The 21,142-nt window shown below is 45.0% G+C and overlaps 1 protein-coding gene across 2 annotated transcripts; it reads right to left on the reverse strand.

The window, feature by feature from the left end:
- Nucleotides 1–10,422: 10,422 nt before the first annotated feature.
- On the reverse strand, nt 10,423–15,001 carry LOC136472260 (chaperone protein dnaJ A7A, chloroplastic). 2 transcript variants are annotated; one of them, XM_066469988.1, is made up of 8 exons: nt 14,865–15,001; nt 14,170–14,324; nt 13,489–13,627; nt 13,342–13,399; nt 12,275–12,317; nt 12,056–12,104; nt 11,881–11,961; nt 10,423–11,793 (listed from the first exon to the last, which is right to left on the reverse strand). In XM_066469988.1, the coding sequence occupies exons 2-8, from the start codon at nt 14,295–14,297 to the stop codon at nt 10,945–10,947; spliced, it is 1,347 nt and encodes a 448-aa protein (XP_066326085.1). In that variant the 5' UTR covers nt 14,298–14,324; nt 14,865–15,001; the 3' UTR covers nt 10,423–10,944. The 2 variants fall into 2 exon arrangements, with proteins under 2 accessions (XP_066326085.1, XP_066326086.1); XM_066469989.1 differs by lacking the exon at nt 14,865–15,001 and adding an exon at nt 14,704–14,858.
- Between the last annotated feature and the right edge of the window lie 6,141 nt (nt 15,002–21,142).

Genomic DNA, 21,142 nt, shown 5'->3' on the forward strand with positions numbered 1-21,142 from the left:
CGGTTCTGCCTGCACCGCGTCGCCTCGCCACTGCAGCGACTCACCACCGCCCCACTAGCCTGACCTCACCGACACCCTAGGTATAACCCATCTTGCATACTTGTATCTTGTGTAACCCCAGTTAGGCGTCTTCCGTCCGAAAGAGATACGGTCGTTGGTATGCAGATCTTTGCATACCAAATTCTGTACCTGTTTCAGATTGTCCATGTTTTTTGGACAGCCCGCGGATGCGTAGATGGGTTGGTTTTCATGGCCCGTTCCTATCCGAGACAGAGTTTCGGCACCACCTCCTCGTTGTTCTCCTAATACACAATCTCCCTGCCAGGACGTGTATTGGGAGAACAGCGGGGAGGTGCTGCCAAAATTCTATCTTGGATAGGAGCGGACCATGGAAGCCAACCTCATATACACATCCTTGGGTGGGATTAGGACCTATCCTTCACCTATTAGATGTATAGTAGGAATGCCTTGTGGATTTACCTGCAGTTTTTATTACTCGCTTACATATGCATGTGCCAGAGGATGGATAACCGTGAGTGGATATACATGGGCCACGCAAGTATGACCCCAGAATGGATGACTAAGACCAATGCTTTCTTGGAGCATGCATTTGGTGAGGCTACGAAAGGGTCAGCCTGGATGTCGTGTCCGTGCAGCAGATGTGGCAACAAGAAAAGAAAAATTAAGAGGCTCGTGGGGGAAGATCTTATCAAGTATGGATTCATGGCAAACTATACCTACTGGATCCACCATGGTGAAGCTGATCATATTAGAGAGGAGGTGGTGAGACAGCGTCTTGAGGATTATGATGGAGATGGCGGGGTAGCAGACTGGATGGATGACATTTAGCAGGCACGGTTTGGTGAAGGATTGGAGGAGAAGCCAGAGGAAAGCGCAAAGACATTCTATGATATGCTATCTTCAGCGCAGAAGCCCTTGCACGAAAAGACAATGGTATCGCAGCTGGATGCAATTGGACGCATCATGGGGTTGAAGTCGCAGTTTAGCATGAGTCGGGACAACTTCGATGGTATGTTGGCAGTTTTTGGATCCCTGCTTCCGGAGGATCACATCCTGCCGAAGAACTTGTACGAGTCACAGAAACTTCTTCGTGCACTTAAGATGCCATATGAGCAAATCCATGCTTGTCCGAATGGATGCGTCCTTTTTAGGAAAGATCACGAGGGAGCAACGCACTGTCCAAAGTGCAAATCCTCTAGGTACCTGGAGGTCGACACTAGTGATGGCAAGAAGGAACAGCTGAGTATCCCTACGAAGGTCCTACGGTACCTTCCTTTCATACCGAGGATCCAATAGTTGTACATGATAGAGGAGTCCGTGAAACAGATGACATGGCACAAAAATGGCAAAAGGTACAATCCGGACAAGATGGTACACCCATCGGATGGCGACGCCTGGACCCATTTCGATGGCATACATCATGTTAAAGCTGAGGAGGCTCGCAATGTACGTGTAGCATTGGCAACAGATGGGTTCAACCCGTATGGATTGTCCACGGCCTCATACACTTGTTGGCCCGTGTTCGTGATACCCCTGAATCTCCCCCCCCCCCGTTGTCATCTTTCAACCCAAGAACGTATTTTTGTCGCTGATAATTCCTGGACATCTGGGGAACAATATGGGTGTGTTCATGGAGCCTGTGTTCGATGATTTGATCGATGCTTGGGAAAAGGGGTACTGACATACGACCGAGCTACAAAGAGAAACTTCACAATGCATGTGTGGTACCACTACTCCCTACATGACTTCCTGGCGTATGGCCTATTCTGCGGGTGGTGTGTTCACGGGAAGTTCCTATGCCCAATATGCAAGGCAGGTGTGAGGTTCACTTGGCTGAAGAGTGGTGGCAAGTTTTCTTCGTTCGACCAACATCGTCAGTTCCTCCCCCTTGACCATCTATTCAGACGAGACATCAAGAACTTCACGAAAGGTGTTGAAGTCACCGATCCTGCACCTCAGATGATGACCGCTGCCGAGATCCGCGCTGAGATAGAGGCTCTCAAAGTTGATAAAGAGAAAGATTGTTTTGATGGATATGGTTAGTACCACATGTGGACTCATAAATCGGTCTTGACTAGGCTTCCCTATTTCAACGATCTTCTTCTTCCACACAACATTGATTTAATGCACACAGAGAAGAATATCGCCGATGCGCTTTGGGGAACACTCATGGACATAGAAAAGTCAAAGGACAATGTTAAGGCAAGAGTGGACCTAGCAGCACTGTGCGATAGACCAAAGCAAGTGATGAAGACTCCCGCGCCTGGTAAGAAATGGAAAAGGACTTCGGTCGATTTTGTTTTGAAGAAGGACCAAAGGAGGGAAGTATGTCAGTGGGTTCAGTCATTAATGTTCCCTGATGGGTATGCGGCGAATCTGAGGAGGGGAGTGAACGTGTCCACTTGCCGAGTGTTAGGGATGAAGAGTCATGACTTCCACATATGGATTGAGCGGCTCCTTCCAGCGATGACCAGAGGTTTCGTCCCTGAGCATGTGTGGCGCGTCCTGGCAGAGTTGAGCTATTTCTTCCGCCAGCTTTGTGCTAAGGAGCTATCTCGGGCCGTGATTGATGACTTAGAGAAAGTGGCACATGTGTTGCTCTGTAAGATGGAGAAGATCTTCCCACCCGGCTTCTTCCTCTCAATGCAGCATCTGATTTTGCACCTACCTCACGAGGCACGAATGGGGGGGCCCGTGCAAGCCCATTGGTGCTATCCAATCGAGAGATGTCTAAAGGTTCTTCAGAAAAAGTGTAGAAATAAAACCAGAATTGAGGCATCCATGGCAGAGGCATTCATTCTTGAGGAGGTGTCAAACTTCACAACATCATACTATAAGGATAGCCTTCCCAGCATGCACAATCCAATCCCTCGTTACAACACCGATGAGAGGTCATCAAATCTCAGCCTTTTCAAAGGTCAACTTGGTAGGGCAAGCGCTTCGAGCACCAAGACCTTGCAGAATGATGAGTGGTGCACTATCATGTTGTATGTGTTGTTGAACCTTGACGAAGTGAACCCTTATGTGCAGTAAGTTCTCAATGAGCTTGTTACATACGCCGTCACTATCGTCTATCTATCCAACCCCCTTGTCTCTTGCTTTTTTAGGGAATTTCTAAATACATACTGGACAGGAAATAGGGATCCTTCCCCTCAAGAACAAGATAGTCTTCTCAAAGGTGGTGTGCCCGATTTCATTTCATGGTTTGAAAAGAAGGTACCATCTAATTTACATCGTTCCATCTGTGACATCCCACTTTGCTCCTACGAGCGAGTAATGATCTATTCGCCCTCACCTTACAGGCACGCACAGATGCGGAAATGGATGAAGAGTTGAAACAGGTTGTCAAAGGCTTCCCCTATAGGGTCAAGTCATTCACCGTATATGATGTGAATGGCTATCGCTTCCACACAAGAAGCCACGAGCTCAGTCGGCCCAATCGAAAAACCATGAATACTGGAGTTCGTACGCCCGGCACCGATAACTGCGACTACTATGGCATAGTCAAAGAAATATACGAGCTCAACTTTGAGCTTCACGGAGGTCATAAGCCAGTCGTATTCAAATGCCATTGGTTCGATCCCAATGTCACGAGAAGAGCCCCTGAGATTGGACAAGTTGAAATTCGACAAGATTCCCTCTATCAAGGAGATGATGTCTATATTGTGGCTCAACAGGCCACGCAAGTTTATTATCTTCCATGGGCGTGCCAAAAAGATCCACTCTTGAGGGTTGGTACCTTGCGCAGTTGGTATCACCACATGGCAAAGTGCCTGTCCTAAACGATGAGGATTATAACTTTGACCCAAACACATATACAGGGGAGTTCTATCAACCCGAGGGGCTAGATGTCATGTTTCACATAGACATGTTTTCGCTGATGGGCATGGAAGTAGACAATGACATTGATGAGGACGATGGAGATGAGGACGATGGAGAAGAGGTGCAAAATGCCAAAGACTTAGCACTGCTTGAGCGATTACGGTTTGGCGTTGCCATTGATGACAACGATGGAGATGAGGCGGAAATGTTAGACAATATTGCTAGTGATGACGACACTTATGATCTAGCCGCTGCCGATCCTAAAGATTATTTCTAATTCATGTAATACTATATTATTATTATTTTCTAGTTATGTTTCGTTCATTTTGCATCTCTATATTTGTCTATATTGTGCTAACTGGTTTACTCTTTGTATTTGCAGGCACTCGACAAAATGCCGGGCGGAAGGCAGACCCAGACCTGCAACTCGCTCTACGCGAGGACAACTCAGGAGGTGGAGGCAGAGGCGGAGGTGGAGGTGAGGAGCCGTCTGGCCCGCCGCCCCCGCGCCCATCCGAGGAGGGCGGTGCAGTCGTCTATCGTCCCCTCGCCTGAGGAGGACCGGACGACGACCACTGACGACGAGGACCAGCAGCTGGCCCCCCAGATAGGAGGGGGTGACACTTCCTCTGGGGGGTGGCGGGGGGTGACACTTCCTCTGGGGGGTGGTGGGGGGTTCCACTTCGAGCACCTCATCGGCACCGTACTTGCGTAGGTCCTCGTAGCTCCCGACGCGGCTGATCCCGTTTCAGAGGAGGCCGGTGATTCGTCCCAAGGGTGACAAGTAAGTATCTATTCATTTTGCATCTCTTCTTGTTCATATGCTGAAAACCGAACTGCGGACTAACAATTCTTCTTACTGACTCCTGTAGGAACTGGGAACTTATGTCCGGGGGCGATCATCGGCAGTGCAATGGGATCCTCGGCGGCCTGATCCGCCTGCACTACCCTGGTTTGGTCACCCATGCCCAGGTTGAGTCACCTCCCTGGACATGGGACCACTTCAACTCCACCGTGGACGCCGTGTACGACATCGTACAGGAGCGGATTAGGCGTGAGTTCTGGGTGAGTCTACATCACACTACATTGCTCAATACTATGAAATCATTAGACGTTCTTGAAATAATGAAAGGACACATGATGTCTGTATGCAGGACTTCTTCACGTTGGAGGAGGGGCATGACCCCACCTGGGTGACGAAGGTGCAGGACAGGGCATGCAGGGGCCGAGTCACGGACCTGTACTATGAGGCGAGACTGTAGTGCCACATCAAGCACTCGTGCGACGTCCTTGGTCGGTACCTGGGGAAGAGCGCGGCCAGGACAATGACACTCACCAGGGAGCAGTACCTCGCAGTAAGTTATAAAACATTGTTACTGACTCATTCCATGAAGAATAGGTAGCCTTCATTTTATATTCTAACATTTCTAATACAATACTTGATGGCATGCAGATGTGTCCTTCTTGGTGTGCCAGGCACAGAGACTGTTGGGCGGCCATCATGGACAAGTGAGTCTCCGATGAGTGGAGGGAGAGGCACGCCCTCCGTCGGGAGTGCCGCCTGCAGATGGGTGGGCCGACGCACCACCAAGGCAACCGGCCCCCTCAGTTCGTACGCCCAGGCCTAGGTACACGCTACGCACTTATTTATTTATTTGTTCTAACGCTCAATTCTCATTACTTCTAATCGTCTTTATGTTTTACTCGTAGTCCCAGTCGCATGATGGCCAGGAATGCAACGAGTTCATGGCGTACGCCATGGCACACAAGGGCAAGGCGACAGCCTCGGACATCGTCTACAACCTGGAGGACGGGCCCGAGGCGTACAGCAACATGAGCATCCACATCAAGCTCACCGACTACGCCTCGTCGGCCCACGAGCGGCATGGGGAGGACTTTGACCCCGCCACCCAACCCCTTGATACCGACCTCGTGATGAGGCTCGGAGGAGGGAAGCAGCACGGCTGGTACTAGATGGCCTCCAACATGGTCGACTCGACCTCTGTGCCTAACCTCGTCCAGATCCGAGCACAGAGCACGAGCTCCTCCGTCCCCATTCGACCTCGGCAGGCGAGCACACTGCAGCAGATGGCGGCACTCCAGGTTAGTTCTATTTCATTCGCCGTTCATTACTTTTACACATGTACCTTGCATTTGCATTGTTTAAACGTTGGTGATTGAATATTGCAGGCCACTATGGAGAGGATGGAGGCCGAGAGGGTCAAGAGGGAGAGGGAGAGGGCCCAGAGGGAGGCCGAGAGGGCCGAGTGGGAGGTCCTGAGGGCCTAGAGGGCGGCCGAGGCGCAGAGGATGCAGGATATGTTCTCATTCATGTCGAGCCTCGGCACCACTCTCCCGGGTGTGGTGGTGCTCCAGTCGCTGCTCGCTCCAGTTGTGCCTCCTACTCCTCTGGCTCTAGGCACTCCGGTGAGTATATATATATGGTTGATCAAGTCCTTTAGCTTGTGTAGATACTAATGAATTCAATTCTCCTTTGTGCAACAGTCGTCGGGTTCGAACCCGACTCCTTCGCCTCAGCACACACACCCCGGCTGGACATGTCCACCACCGCACGGAGGTGCCCCTTCAGGATCCCATTGGGATCAGTGGCAGTAGGTGGTGCCCCTTCATGTTTCATTGACTTTTCTTGATCTAGGACTTGTGTTGGATGAAGACTTCTTAGATGTTGTTATGGATTTGCACATTAGATGTGCGTGTGATGAATTATGCAGGAGGATGTGCTTGTGATGGATGTTGGATGTGCTTGTGATGTATTATGGATGTATGTGATGGATTATGTATGCGTTTTGTGTGATGCTAAATGCCTGTGTGCTGTCTCATGTATTATATATGAGTTTTGCGTGTTTGCTTTCGAAGGAAAGCAACAAACAAAAAAAAATTACAAATTTCCCAGCTTTGCCGAGTGCCAACACTCGGCAAAGAAGTCTTTGCCGAGTGCCTGACACTCGGCAAAGCTGGAAAAAAATGCTGCAAAAACAGCCACTTCCCCAGTTTTGCCGAGTGCCACAGCCTGGCACTCGGCAAAGAGGTCAATTTTGCCGAGTGCCAGATGGTACCACTCGGCAAAGACTATTTTTAAAAAGATTTTTTTTAAAAAAAAATTGTTTCTTTGCCGAGTGTTGAACTCTGGCTCTCGGCAAAAATTCAAATTTTGCCGAGTGCCAGTCCCTAGGCACTCGGCAAAGACGACGTCAAATGTTGACGGCAGTTATTTTTTTGCCGAGTGCGGGCTTGGCACTCGGCAAAGACTTTGCCGAGTATCGATTTTTGGCACTCGGCAAAGAAATTTTTGCCGACAAAATCTTTGCCGAGAGACCGTTGTCGAGTGCGGCACTCGGCAAAGCCTTTGCCGAGTGCTTGGCTGGCTTTGCCGAGTGCCCCCAGCACTCGACAAAGAGGGCGTCTGCAGTTGTGTAAGCTCTGGTTCTAGCCATATTTCCTAGTAGAGGAGCAACCATGAAGACCTAGATCTTGATGTACATCCGTGTGGCAATGGATAGCTTAAGGGTGTGTTTGGTTTCTTGATATCTATGGACGGAAGATCGTGATCTATATGTTAAATGTGACTGGTTCACAGGCAAGGAGGATAGGGTGGCCACTTAAGAGAATATTCCCTCTATATGCTAGATGAGGTACCACCAAAAAAACGACCCAATAAGTTCATCGACATTTTTTAAATTTTAGTTATTAGTAAATAAATTATTACTCAGCAATTATGACCGCAAGACTAGGTTTGATAAGTGCTACTATATTGATTAGTGCATGATTTGTATGCCAACTATGGTAGTAGTTCTAATTAACATATTTTATTTTTTAATTAGTGATTATCATGGCAAAATTAGTGTTAGTTTATCTTTATTAGCGTATGATTAGTTGTTTTATTTTTAATTAAAATATATAATTAGTCAAATATTCCCATCCTATCTACTTTCGCCATCAAACCATACATAAAAATGGCGCGGCTCATCCATTCAACCAAATAGGCCATATGACTCATTCTACCAGGAAATCCATGGATATTGATATCGCATCTAAATTTGTCTCCAGACCAAACTCACTGCTCAACCAAAATAGAAGATATATTTTTCTTAGGAAAATAAGAAGATATTCTTATGCACGAAATCGAAGCTCTTTGTTTGATCCAGATATAGTCAGGGACAAAATGGGCATTTGGTTACCTTCTTCTTGAAGCCTTGCCATGTACACTTGGCACTCCAAATAAATGGGCACAGGATAACTTTGAACCAAAACATTTACCCCTATGTAATTTTACCAATACATTTAGGCTGTGTTTAGTTGGGCTTTGCATAGTGAAGATTCTCTACTATAACATTTTGTTTATATTTGTGAATTATTGTCCAAACATTGACTAATTAGGTTCAAAAGATTCGTCTCGCAAAGTTAAAGCAAACTATGCAATTAGTTTTTGATTTCGTCTATATTTAGTACTCCATGCATATACCGCAAGTTTAATGTGATGAGGAATCTTCTTTTTGCATAGTGCACTTTTCAGGAGTTTAGAGGAACTAAGGGCCTGTTTAGTTGCCAAAAAAATTTACATAGTACCTGTCACATCGAATCTTGTGGCACATATATGGAGTACTAAATGTAGACGAAAAAAAAACTAATTGTACAGTTGGGTGAGAAATCGCGAGACGAAACTTTTGAACCTAACTAGTCCATAATTAGACACTAATTGTCAAATACAAACAAAAGTATTATAGTAGCCAAAATTCAAAAAATTTTGGATTTAAATGGGGCCTAAACAAGGGCTTACCAAGCTGTACTAGAAAAAACCTATGTAAAGGCCACGCAATGACACGATAGCGGCGTACAGACTCAACATTACCCCACTGCACTACGGACCGTGGTTGCTTCCAGTACTTTCTTTTGAAGTCTAGCATTTTTTTTTTGAGGCAAGTAGGTCAAGAAGGAACGAGAACATGGTCCGTAGAACTGGGATGTATAGTAGAGAGCGGGATAAGCGGCCTGTTCGCTGGTTGGTTTCTGGACTGGTTGATGTTGATTTGCTGTAAGAGAAAAACACTGTTGGCTGGCTGGTTTGGGCTGGCTGAAACCAACAAACGAACAGGGTGAAGGAAAGGGAAATAAATAAACGGCTAAGGAAAGGGAAATAAATAAACGGCTAAGATTAAATAAGACATAAAGAATAAGTAGCTATGATATAATATTACTTTTTAAAAAGTGACATATCTATTTCTCTATCCTTATCCCATTCTCCATCCAAACGCTCCCTTATGCTGGTTGGCACATAAAGATGTGCATGTCAGCATGTGCATATTCAACCATTTTATTAAAAACAAATTATATTAGAGTCCCAACAACTAGTTGCACACACAGAACAAACAGCTTCATATCAACAGCTGCCTAGAGCAAAATGTACCAGCTCTGCGCAGAGGCAGCTTCAAATCAGCAGCCGCCTACGGCAAAATGTATTGTTTCGATAACGTAGTTTAAGAGCAACAATAAACCCCCAATGCATCACAAACCATAAAACTACAGTACGTGATCCTCGTCAAGGACATGTACAACAATGTTGTAACTTGTATTCAAACAAATGATGGTAATACAGATTACTTCTAATTAAAATTGAACTTCATCAAAGGTCAACCTTAAACCCGTATCTCTTTGCCTTGTTAATGGATGAGATTACCAGAAACATACAAGGGGATATCCCTTGGTGTATGTTGTTCGCTGATGATGTAGTGTTAGTTGACGAAAACCAGGCGGGAGTAAATATGAAACTAGAGTTATGGCGGCAAACCCTTGAGTCTAAATGTTTTAGATTGAGCAGAACTAAAACCAAATACATGAGATGCGACTTCAGGGGAGTTGTACAGGAGGAGAGAGATGTGAGTTTGAAAGGTCAAGTAGTGTCTAAGAAGGATACCTTTCGGTATTTGGGATCGATGCTACAGAGGGATGTAGATATTAATGCGGACGTTAGCTATAGAATCAAAGCAGGGTGGATCAAGTGGCGATAAGCTTCTGACATTCTCTGTGACAAGAGGGTACCACAAAAGCTAAAAGACAAGTTCTATAGAACCACGATTAGACCGGCTATGTTGTATGGAGCAGAATATTAACCTACAAAGATTCGACATGTTCAACAGCTGAGTGTTGCAAAAATACGTATGTTGCGATGAATTTACGGTCACACAAAAATGGATCGAGTTCGGAACGATGATATACGTGATCGCCTAGAGGTAGCACCAATTAAAGAAAAGCTTGTCCAACATCGGTTGAGGTGGTTTGGCCAGAACCACTAGTGCATTGTGAAGTCCTAAGCTAAACTAATAATATGAGAAGAGATAAAAGAAGACCAAGATTGATATGGAATAAAAAAGGGAATTGCTATTAAACAGGCGCCTGATTTCTCCAAAAAGTTCAGGCGACGTGTGGTGGTCAAACGGTGATAGCCTTTGTTCTTCCTTTCGTCAGCTCAGCAGCAAAGTAGTAGATCGTGTCCTGAACTCGTCGCCTGAGAGCTCAGGCAACTGAACTCTAGGAGATGTGAATAAAAAAAGATTTAAAAGCTTTGATATACACATAAATTTATATTTGAATAGAAGTACTTGAAAAGCAGCTATTGAAGTGCCTGAACCGTGACTTAAGGCTCTTGATGGGCTTCAACTCTAGCCTACCTTAACTTGCTTGAGACTAAAAGGCTATGTTATTGTTGACATTTCCAGCTTACAGATTCCATGAATGGTGCAACATTTCTGCAAGAAATCTGAGTCTTAAGCCTGATTCCACCATCAGTGATTTTGCCTAAGGCTTTCAAGAATAGAAAAGCCGTATAATAATAAAAAATGACTAATAAAGTCGCCTAGCCCATATGTTAAGCTATTGCAAAAAGTCCAGTTCACTGACTTGACTTTCAGTAGCTTAAAAACGAGGTTACAGATATGGCATGACACATTTTGCTCCAGTGTACCCCTTGCTGTATGTAGTTCGTAGAAGCGTTTGTTTACCACCACCAACTCTATTCATCACTGCAGTTTGCATCAAAATTGCCTATCGCACAAGCACGGTGTCCTACAAAGCTTTGTGCAATAATCATCTCCTGCTATTGGCTGTTTGAGCCTTGTTCAGGTTTGCAAGCTCCTCAATTAGCTTCTTCTCGTCGCTGCTCAGACGTTTCGGAATCTCAACCTGGACACGCACCAGCTGGTCTCCACGAGCATTTGACTTTCCAAGAAGTGGAACACCTTTCTTAGACATCACCAGAGTTGTGCCTGGCTGAGTTCCTGAGGGTATCTTAAGGTCAACCATTCCATCAACAGTGGGGACTTTGACGGTTGTCCCAAGGATTGCATCAATGTAAGAAACCTTGCATGTGTACAGAATGTTTGTCCCATCTCGCTTAAGAACAGGATCAGAGAGAACATCAATAAAGACATAAAGGTCCCCAGGAGGGCCTCCTCTCCGGCCAGCATTACCCTCAGACCGGACCCTAAGCCTGCTTCCAGAATCCACTCCGGCAGGAACCTTTAGACTTATCCTCTTTGTCCTTCGCACTCGTCCATCACCCCCACAGGTGTTGCAAGGAGTGGAGAATTCACCAGTGCCACCACAAGTATTGCAGGTGGAGACTTGCTGGAATATTCCAAGTGGTGTTCTTGTGGAGGAGACTACCTGGCCCTGACCTCCACAGGATTTACATGTCGTTGCCTTTGTACCTGGCTTGGCACCACTTCCATCACAGGTGTTACAGCCTTCCAATCTGGTTATCTCAATCTCTTTCTCTACACCAAACACCGCTTCCTTGAAATTGAGCACCAGATTGTAGCTCTCATCATCACCTTGCATTGGTCTGTTCCGAGCAGCACGGCCACCACCCATTCCGCCCATTCCACCGAACCCTTCAAACAGGGACTCAAAGAGATCGAACGGGTTTGAGTAATCCTGTAGGAAACAAATTCATATGATTAGAACAATTCAATGATGCTGCTGACCAAACTTCTGATATAGAAACCATATAGGAAAACTTACTCCTGTGCCCATGCCAGCACCCTTAAGACCTGCTTCTCCATATTTATCATAGATTGATCGCTTCTCATCATCAGATAAAACCTACAAAGACATCCTTGCTATGTAAGCATAAACAAACGTGTAATCCTACTACCAAAAATGGAATTTGGAGTTGAGTATGAACAGTGGGCTCAACCTCATAAGCATTGCTGATATCCTTGAACTTTTGTTCCGCACCAGGATCTCTAAAATAAATCATAAATAGGTACTTTCATTATTAGCTAACTAGATGAGAAAGATGTCTAATGTACAAAACAAATATAAGAAGAATGTACAGCTGGATATAAGCAGGCGAAAAGCAACAAAATGATGATAGTAGCTGAAAAGTGATTCTCTTTTGCAATAACCAACTTACTTGTTTACATCCGGATGATAGCTCCTCGCAAGCTTCCGATAGGCTGGAAAATAAAAGGATTCAGCACCAACACAGAAAATAAACAATACAACATCATGTTATGTATATCTAATCCCTATTCTCTATTCAGTACAGGTACTACTGACCATGATGCTTTCAATTTACGAAAACTTCTTAGTTTCAGCCTCACAGTTGATATTTTCTTTTTATCAAACACTCGTAGTTGATATTTTCATAAAAATAAGCCATAAACAGCTAACAACACCATCTAATCAGATGCAATAAAGTGACACCAAGGACATTACATCTTAAATGAGATGAAATAGTAACAATTCAGTGCATTTGCATGGTTACCCCCACTATGGGGCCTAATTATGACTCTGCCCTCCTTTTGTTATTTTGCACCAAAACCACTACTGTTTCCAAAATGTTTGCACCAGTGCCCCTATTTTGTTTACAAAAAAGGGGCAATGGTGCAAAATGAAAACAAAGGAGGGAACACTAATAGTAAGGTCTCAAAGTGGGGCCAACCTTGCAACTGTACCTTAACAATACAGCCTTTTGCAGAACTGCATTATACTTCTGTGTGCAAAGAAAATAACCTTAAAGTTCAATTAAGCCTAGATTACACCAAAGAATACACATACTTAGTTTACATGAGAGTACCTTTGAAGACAAATCTACACATGCCATCTTTATGTTTCCAAGCTAATATTTTAGGAGTCATTGGCAGACATAGTTTCAAAAGTTTGACCAGGTCTTGTCGAAAATGTCGTATAATTATGACTGGAGAAAGTAGTTTACAAGTGATATCATCATATCTTAAATCAGTGTTGGTTTTGTTTTTAAAAGTGCACTATATTATTGGAGCAGCATTGAATTGGAAGTATGGAAGATGGACTCTCTTTAATAAATACGGGTTCTGACAAAGTGACAATTGCAAGGATATACATGGCATCTTACATGACAACCGCAACCAAATAAAAACTAGGTAATAAATTCTTCTAACACATGACAATCAAGTGAAAAACATTAACAGCATGATTAACTAAACAGAAGATACCTACCGCTCTTGATTTCAGATTTACTAGCATTTCTTGAGACACCAAGTACACTATAGAAATCCTGTCATTTGAGATTTAAATCCAAATCAGAACGGAAGGCACCTTGAAGCAATAACATAAGCAAAGCAGAAAGACAAAAGAATAGCTCACAGCTTCAGCTCTGATGACAAAACGTGAACCCCTTTTCTGGCGAAATCTTGATGATGGTACATGGTTTAGTTGTTCAGAAGAGGTCTGTGAATGCAAACTATAACTAGGTGATAGCAGGTGTTTACCTCTACCTCTTGAACTGCACAGAGACGGTAAAAACCAACTCAGTTTGCTAAGAAAGTTATGCACATGGTAGAATATATATATTTTTAAACATTCTTAGAATACTTCGTTGTTAAAAGTTACAGGATTGACAAAGCATAGAAATGCATCTTGCTTAAGTCCCTCGACACTATTAGGTTGTTAGGGTATATGTTACATCTTACTATTTTTGAAACCTCAATCTCTTTGTCATTGTTGACCAAAAAAAAGTGGTGGTTTAGATAAACATATCTATCAATGCGACAAGGGACAAAGATTTAGCAAAGTATCACAGTGATTTTATGACCTTTTCCTTAGTGTAAGTACACACTACATAGCCCATAAGGTTGTGTAGTCTACTTTAAGTCTATGTGAAAAACTGACTAGATGACAAGAACTGATAATAACTGTAGAAGCTAGAAACGAACTGCAGTGGCAACAATGAATGAAACAGACTACATGTCCACCATGGAAGTTGGAACTCCTGAAGTGAATTACATGCTACCTACCAAATAATATCCAAATTTTGCACAGACATACCCAGTTTTTGGTGCCAGGAATCTTGCGTCAGCATAGGTAGCCCTTGCAACTACAGGTGCCGAGGATAGCAGCCGAGGTTTTTCACCGAGTTGAGGAACCAAGGCACCATTAAACTGTACTAACGCCATATAATGTTTATTACTTGCGTGTACCAGCTGAAATATGACAGAGGGCAAAGTTAAGAGCTTTGCTACATTAGGAACTCCAGGAATACAAGTGTCAATAACATCAGGCACTGTTGCATAACAAACTATCCCCAACTACTAATCAAGAAACACTAGTTGTAATTCAGAACCCAGAAACAAATGAGGTCTCATTGGAACGCCCAAAAACTAAACTGAAATTAGCAGGGCACAGCGCAGGGGCAGACCCCCGATAATCTTTGCAAGGAAATCGAGGTTAGTAGGTATAATCCATGTGCATACTCGTAGGTGGGTCAGATCCGACTACAAACAATACAAACAACTTACTTTAGGGTTTGGGGCGCTACGTTTCGCACAGCACGAGGGGAAGAGAGGGGGCGGCAAGGCATACCTGGTGGGCACTCGTCTCCGGCGGAGGCGTGTGTGGAAGGGCGCCGCTGACTGGGCTCGCCCAGTCGACGCCGCCAGGAAAGAAGGGGAACGAAAGAGAGAGGGGGGCAGAGAGAGCTGAACGGCAGAGGAGAAACGAAAGACGAGGAGGGGTGGACGTACCGCGAGCACCAGGCAGCGACGCGCTCGGGTGTGTCGATGGCGCGGAGGGGGAAGGCGGCGGGGAGGCTGTGCAGGTGGGGGAAGGAGATAAGAGGAGAAGAGGGGGTGGTGAGTGGTGAACCGGTTGGAGCTGTAGGTCGAGGGCACTTCTGGAATACCCGTCTCTCTCTCTCGACTCTCTTTTCTTTTTGAAAGGACTACCCGTTTAACTTGTGCATACGGCAAATAATGAGGTGTTGAATGAAATACTTCATTATTACTCTCGAAACGAGTTTTGTCATTTATAACGTGGACAACGTAAAAATAGGTCTCAAAACATATGACACTTGTTTTCCATGCCATTTTCGATATTTCCTCTCTTTTCTAGTATATCTCCTTGTATTCGGCGCGCGAGAAGCATGAGGAAGAAAAGGAGATCGGGCTATTCGGTCGTTGGAGTTGAGGAAGAAGGCTAGCTCGCCGTCGGAGTTGAGGAAGAAGGCAGGCGCGGAGACGAGGGAGCCACTGCGGGTGGTGGAGCAGGGATGGAGGAGCCACCACGGGCAGGTGCGGAGAAGGGAGAGGAGACAAGGTGGTCGGCGCGTATGGGCGGACCGGCCTCATCGAGCTCCGCCTGCGGCCTTGCTCCACTGTCAGTGCGTGGCCAAGCTCGCTGGCGCGGGGCGGCCAGGCTCGCCGCCGCAAGAGGCGTACGTCGCTAGTAGAGGAGATGTAGGGTGGCGCGTGGCTGTGCTTGTTGTTAGCGGAGGCACGGGCCGAGGGCGGCTGTGCTCGCCGACGGAGCCGCTGCGGTGTCTGGTGTTGGTCGGTTGGGAATGAAAGAGAGGAGACAAGGAGAGGAGGAAGGAAAAGAAAAAAAAATGACAAATAGGCTCGCGTGTCAGTAGCTGTAGCTGATCCCACTCACATAAAACGGTTTCATCTCAGCCATCATCAACCATACAGAAAATAGAGTCATCTCATCCCTCACAAATCAGAGACATGACCATTCCCATCCCATCTTGTCTTCCAACAAAATACTACCTTATAGTCAGTAAGAACTAGCTAATAGTATTTTTTTTTATTATCGGGGGTAGTTCCTTGTGATAGCAGCTAACTATTAGCTATCTAGATTTGAACATCCCTTAATGAACTTCGTTTTTTCTGAAATAAAGTGGGTTGTTTGCTGCGTGATAGTTGCTTTGTGGGTCCATTCAGTGTTTGCTGCGTGATATTTGCTTTGTGGGTCCATTTGATGTTGCTTCATTTTTTACGGTTTCTTCATTCGGTTAGGACAAGAGATCAAAGCTGAGGACGAGGACCAAACTTCTTGAATATCAAAACCGAAGCCGAAACCAAAAACCGACACTTCTACTCGGTTTAGTTCGGTTTAGCTCGATTTTTCGGTTTGCGGTTAAAATCTGCTAGAGGTATTGTAAACTTATCATCGATGTATTTTTTTTTTGAAAAATCATATGTCGAATATTTATTTTAATTTTTATCATTTAATGTGGAAAAAAAATAAAAAGACATGGAAAAAGGAAAAAATTGCAAACTGGCTGCCAACTGCATTTTGTACTCAACATGAGAACTCCTCCTAGGTCCCAGGCTCGTGAATGACCATGGGCCAAACTAGCGCTAATTGACCATGGGCCAAACCAGCTCTAGTGGGCCGCATGAAATACACTCTAGCGCAGGCTGCTGTTGCACTCTGCCCTCGGCAAGGAAAGGAATTTGCGCCATCTCGGTAGGGGAAGGAGAACAAGCACATGGGCTCATGGCCTTGTTCAGGTAAGGTTTCGGATGGTGATACCTTGGCTGAGATGAGAAATATTAAATTAAGCCAGATGCTAGTGTAGCTTAGAGCCTAAAAGATAGGAATTTTCCCCACAAATTTCCTGCGTAATAAAAACAAGAACCGAGAATAAAGGTCAACTTGTTTGCTAAGTGTTGAATTCATTGATAACATGATTAAAGGTCAACATGGTGTTTGCTAAGTGTGTGAGCAGGTGATTGATGTTATCATATACATTTGAAATATACTCTATTGCATAAATCATTATGAATATAATCAAGGCTCAATTCTATACCACCGATAGTCTGTAGCCAAAACGAGATATAACGACCGACAATCCGTTAGCAATCTTTAACGTCTAACCTTCCGACGTTAAATCGACATTTTTAACGACCCCCAAGTGACGTTAATTTTGGGCTGTGGTGTAGTGCAAATTGAATGGCAAACGTGCATGGTACTTCATACGTACATATTGTGATAATATATGGCAAGTCAAAGTATGTGAAGGAGAAGTATGCATGTACGTGGTCACATTGTGTTGGCTTGCATCTATATTATGAAATATCATTGAACCAAGCAACTTGACAAGCATAAGAGATGAACTTATCAAAAGGGACATGTTGGTTGATGGATATCAAATGAAGTCTCAAATGTGAAGATCGGCCAAGGTCTGCATTAGGAAATCAAAGCGAGCACTATTGAGAAGGAAGTTCATGAAAATAATCTAGTGCAAGCAAAAGACAATAATGCAAATGAAGATATATTTCAATTTGTGCTTATTGTTGATTCAAGAAAAGGTGTGACTTGAGGATAGCTTTGAGAGAGTGAAGATAGCAAGGAATCGACTTTGAGGTACTAAGCGAAGATGAAGGGCAAGCGATGGCTCAACTTGGAGAGACTATGGGCTAAGGTGACGAAGATAGTACTTATATTTAATTAAGGCACTAATCAAACTATGAGAAGTCATATCTTAGGGACAACCAAATCTTTGTTTCATATGAAGAAATGACTTGATGCTATAGAGTGAACTCATATACATTGAAATGGGTCAAGTCATATGCTCAAGGGGTATTGCTCAAATGATGAAGATAAACTAGTTGCAACTCTTGTGAAAATAAATCGAGAAAAAATAGTAGTTTAATTTTAGTTTTTATTTAATCTTGAGTTCATAGGTATGCCGTACTATCAAGAGAGATACAACATAAATTTATAGGTGAGCCTTTGTGGCTTGTGACACACAAGCCCGCCTCGAAGGGAGGGAGGGGGTCGAGGGGTGCGACCACACTAGGCCCTCGAATCCAAGGGGCCCAACCTCATGTATGTCTATTATAGGTAGGAAAAAGTCTACTTTACCTCCTTCAACTATCGTAAAAGTTAGTTTTTCCTCCCCGAACTAGAAAACCGGACATAACTCTTCCCCCATCTTTTCAAACCGGACATATGACCTCCTTGTTTCTCTAGGTGGTTTTTTTCTTTTATATTTATTTTGGTTGAATCTTTAAAAATTATAATAAATTACAGAAAAATCATAAAATAGAAAATCTAATTTTTTTGGACTCCACGTGAGTAGTTCTACACAATAAACATATGATATGGTATGCTTTAGTACAAAATTTGTGCTCTAGCTTTATATCTATGCTTTTATGTGATTAATTCATAGCTATAGCTTCTGTGGTCCTATTGTTGTGAAATTTTTATGGTAGACTAATCATTGTATATTTGAGAGGTAGTAAAAATTTCATGCTCATTGGATCATGTATGACTGAGTTATAGATTTATTCAGGTTTGTGCTTATTAAATAGTTTAAAATAATTAAAAGTGTGTAATAGAAAATGTATGTTCTCTATGTAATTTGATCTGTGACAACATGATTATGTTAAGTGTTCATACGATATAACAATAGTAATATTACATGGAGAACACATATTTTCTTATTTTACACACTTTTAACTATTTAAAAACTATTTAATAAGCATAAATCTGAATAAATCTATAACTCATACATGATCCAATGAGTATGAAATTTTTTACTTCATCTCAAACATACAATGATTGGTCCACCATAAAATTTTTACCACAATAGGACCACAAATATTGTAGCTATGAAATAATCATAAAAAAACATAGATCTAAAGCTAGAGTAAAAATTTTATAAGCATACCATATCATATATTTACTGTGTAGATCTATTCATGTGGAGTGAAACAAAATTATATTTTCTATTTTATGATTTTTTATAGTTTACTATGATTTTTTAAAGATTGGGCCGAACCACCAAAGAGGTCATATATCTGACTTTTGCGATAATGGAGGAAGACGAAGTAGATTTTTTCCTTATATAGGTATATAAGTAGCCTTTGGCCCAACTAAAGGAACATGGCCCATAGGATCGATGGGCCCGCCGTGAGATTCATACGCTGCTCGAGCGAGCGGCTGCGCAGCAGGCCGAGAGCTCGCTGTCTCGGCGATGGGAGCTCAACGCTAGCCAGCGCATGCCCTCGGTGCGGCCCGACAAGGATGCATCAGTCCACCAAGCGCCGCATGGCGGCAGGCCATGCATCATGGTCCCTGTGCAGGAGCGCCTCGGCCGCAACCATGACACGCACGACACCCTCGACGCCCGCCGGTGTACCCGCAACGATGCGGGAGAGGGAGCCAGCTGTGGTTACCACCCTCTATGGGGCGGACGCTACGACCATGAGGAGGACTGGAATCATAGCCCCGAGCCAACGGGTCCTAGGCTTTCAATTGGCATATCCTCAAGGTGGCACTCCCGCCCCGATACCGCCCGCCAACTAACGTCCCGAAATACTCTGGGGAAACAAACCCTGGCTTGTGGCTCGAGTATTACTGGCTCGCCTGCCAGGCCGGCGGTGCAGTCAGTGACGACTTTGTCATCCGCAATCTCCCCCTGTTCCTGGCCGACTCAGCACGAACATGGCTGGAGCACCTTCCGCCCAACTGCATTTTGAGTAGAGCAGACCTAAAACAAATCTTCGTGGGGAACTTCCAGGGCACTTACACGTGCCTTGGGAACCCCTAGGACTTGAAGAACTATCGATAAAAGTCAGGAGAGACTCTCCACAAGGACATCCGACGCTTCTCCCAGCAATGCAACGAGCTCCCCAATGTTGCCGATGCTGACATCATCGGAGCCTTCCTATCAGGGACCACCTACGAGTCCCTGGTCCATAAGTTGGGACATAAGGGCCCATGAACTACCAAGGAACTCATCGACATCGCGAACAGCCACGCTTTCGGCGAGGAGGCGGTTGGAGCAATTTTCGATCGCTCCAGAGGCAAGGTGAAGCGGGACGAGGACACTAACGAAGGCCCCTTCGACCGCTCTAATAAGAAGAACCAGAAAGGGCATGGGGGCTCGCTCGTGGCCACCACCAAGCGAAAAGCCAGTCGTGCGCCGGCCGAGTGAACCCCCGATCACTTCGACAAGCTGCTCGAGGGGCCATGTCCAAACCACGCCTTCCCCTGTCAAGCACATGTACAAGGACTGCTCCCTCATGAAGTGTTTCTTCACCGGTGGCTCCAAGAAATGGGAGCAAAAGAAGAAGCTCGAGGCAGAAGCCGACAACATTGGAGAGAAGGACGGAGGCTTTCCATCGCCAGATGGCTGCCTCATGATCTTCGATGGGCTAGAGGCATATGGCTCTAAACACCAACAGAAGCTCGCACACCGAGAGATCTACGAAGCTGAGCCCGCCACGCCCGCTTTCCTCAAATGGTCAGGGTCTCCCATAACCTTCGACCGATCCAACCACCTCGATAACGTTACATACCCAGGCAGGTACCCACTTGTGGTCGACCCTATCATTAGCACAAAGCGGCTCGCTAAGGTACTAATGGATGGAGGCAATGGCCTCAACATCATGTACGCCAAGACGCTCGATGCTATGGGCGTCGATCGAGCGTGCATCCGGCCGACCAGGGCACCTTTCCACGGCATCGTGCTGGGAAAGCAGGCCATACCGATCGAGTAGATCAACCTACCCATCACCTTTGGGAATCCATCCAATTATAGGATAGAGACCCTCACCTTCAAGGTAGTTGGGTTCCCCCCGGTCTACACACCATTTTGGGGCGACCGTGTTATGCGAAGTTCATGGCCATCCCCAATTATACCTATCTCAACCTCAAGATGCCGGGCCCATGTGGGGTCATCACTGTCGGCACTTCTTTCCAGAGGGCCTATGAGTGCGAGGTCAAGAGCTATGAGCTTGCCTTGGCAACCGTCGCTTCCGAGGAGCTCGTTGCCATCGGAAAGGACATCGCTGAAGGAGCGTCGATGCAAAGCGGGCGGCTGGATCCTTTGAGCCTATGAAGAACGTCAAGGAGGTCCTCATCGACCCTGACAACTCCATCGACAAGACGGTGTGCATTGGCACCGCCCTCTCCCCTAAATAGGAAGACACGCTCGTCGACTTCCTCTGCATCAATGGGGTCATCTTTGTGTGGAAACCCTCGGATATATTGAGAATTCTAAGGGAAG

Source organism: Miscanthus floridulus, chromosome 8 (genome assembly GCF_019320115.1).
Source record: "Miscanthus floridulus cultivar M001 chromosome 8, ASM1932011v1, whole genome shotgun sequence".
In the NCBI taxonomy this organism is placed as follows: Eukaryota; Viridiplantae; Streptophyta; class Magnoliopsida; order Poales; family Poaceae; genus Miscanthus; species Miscanthus floridulus.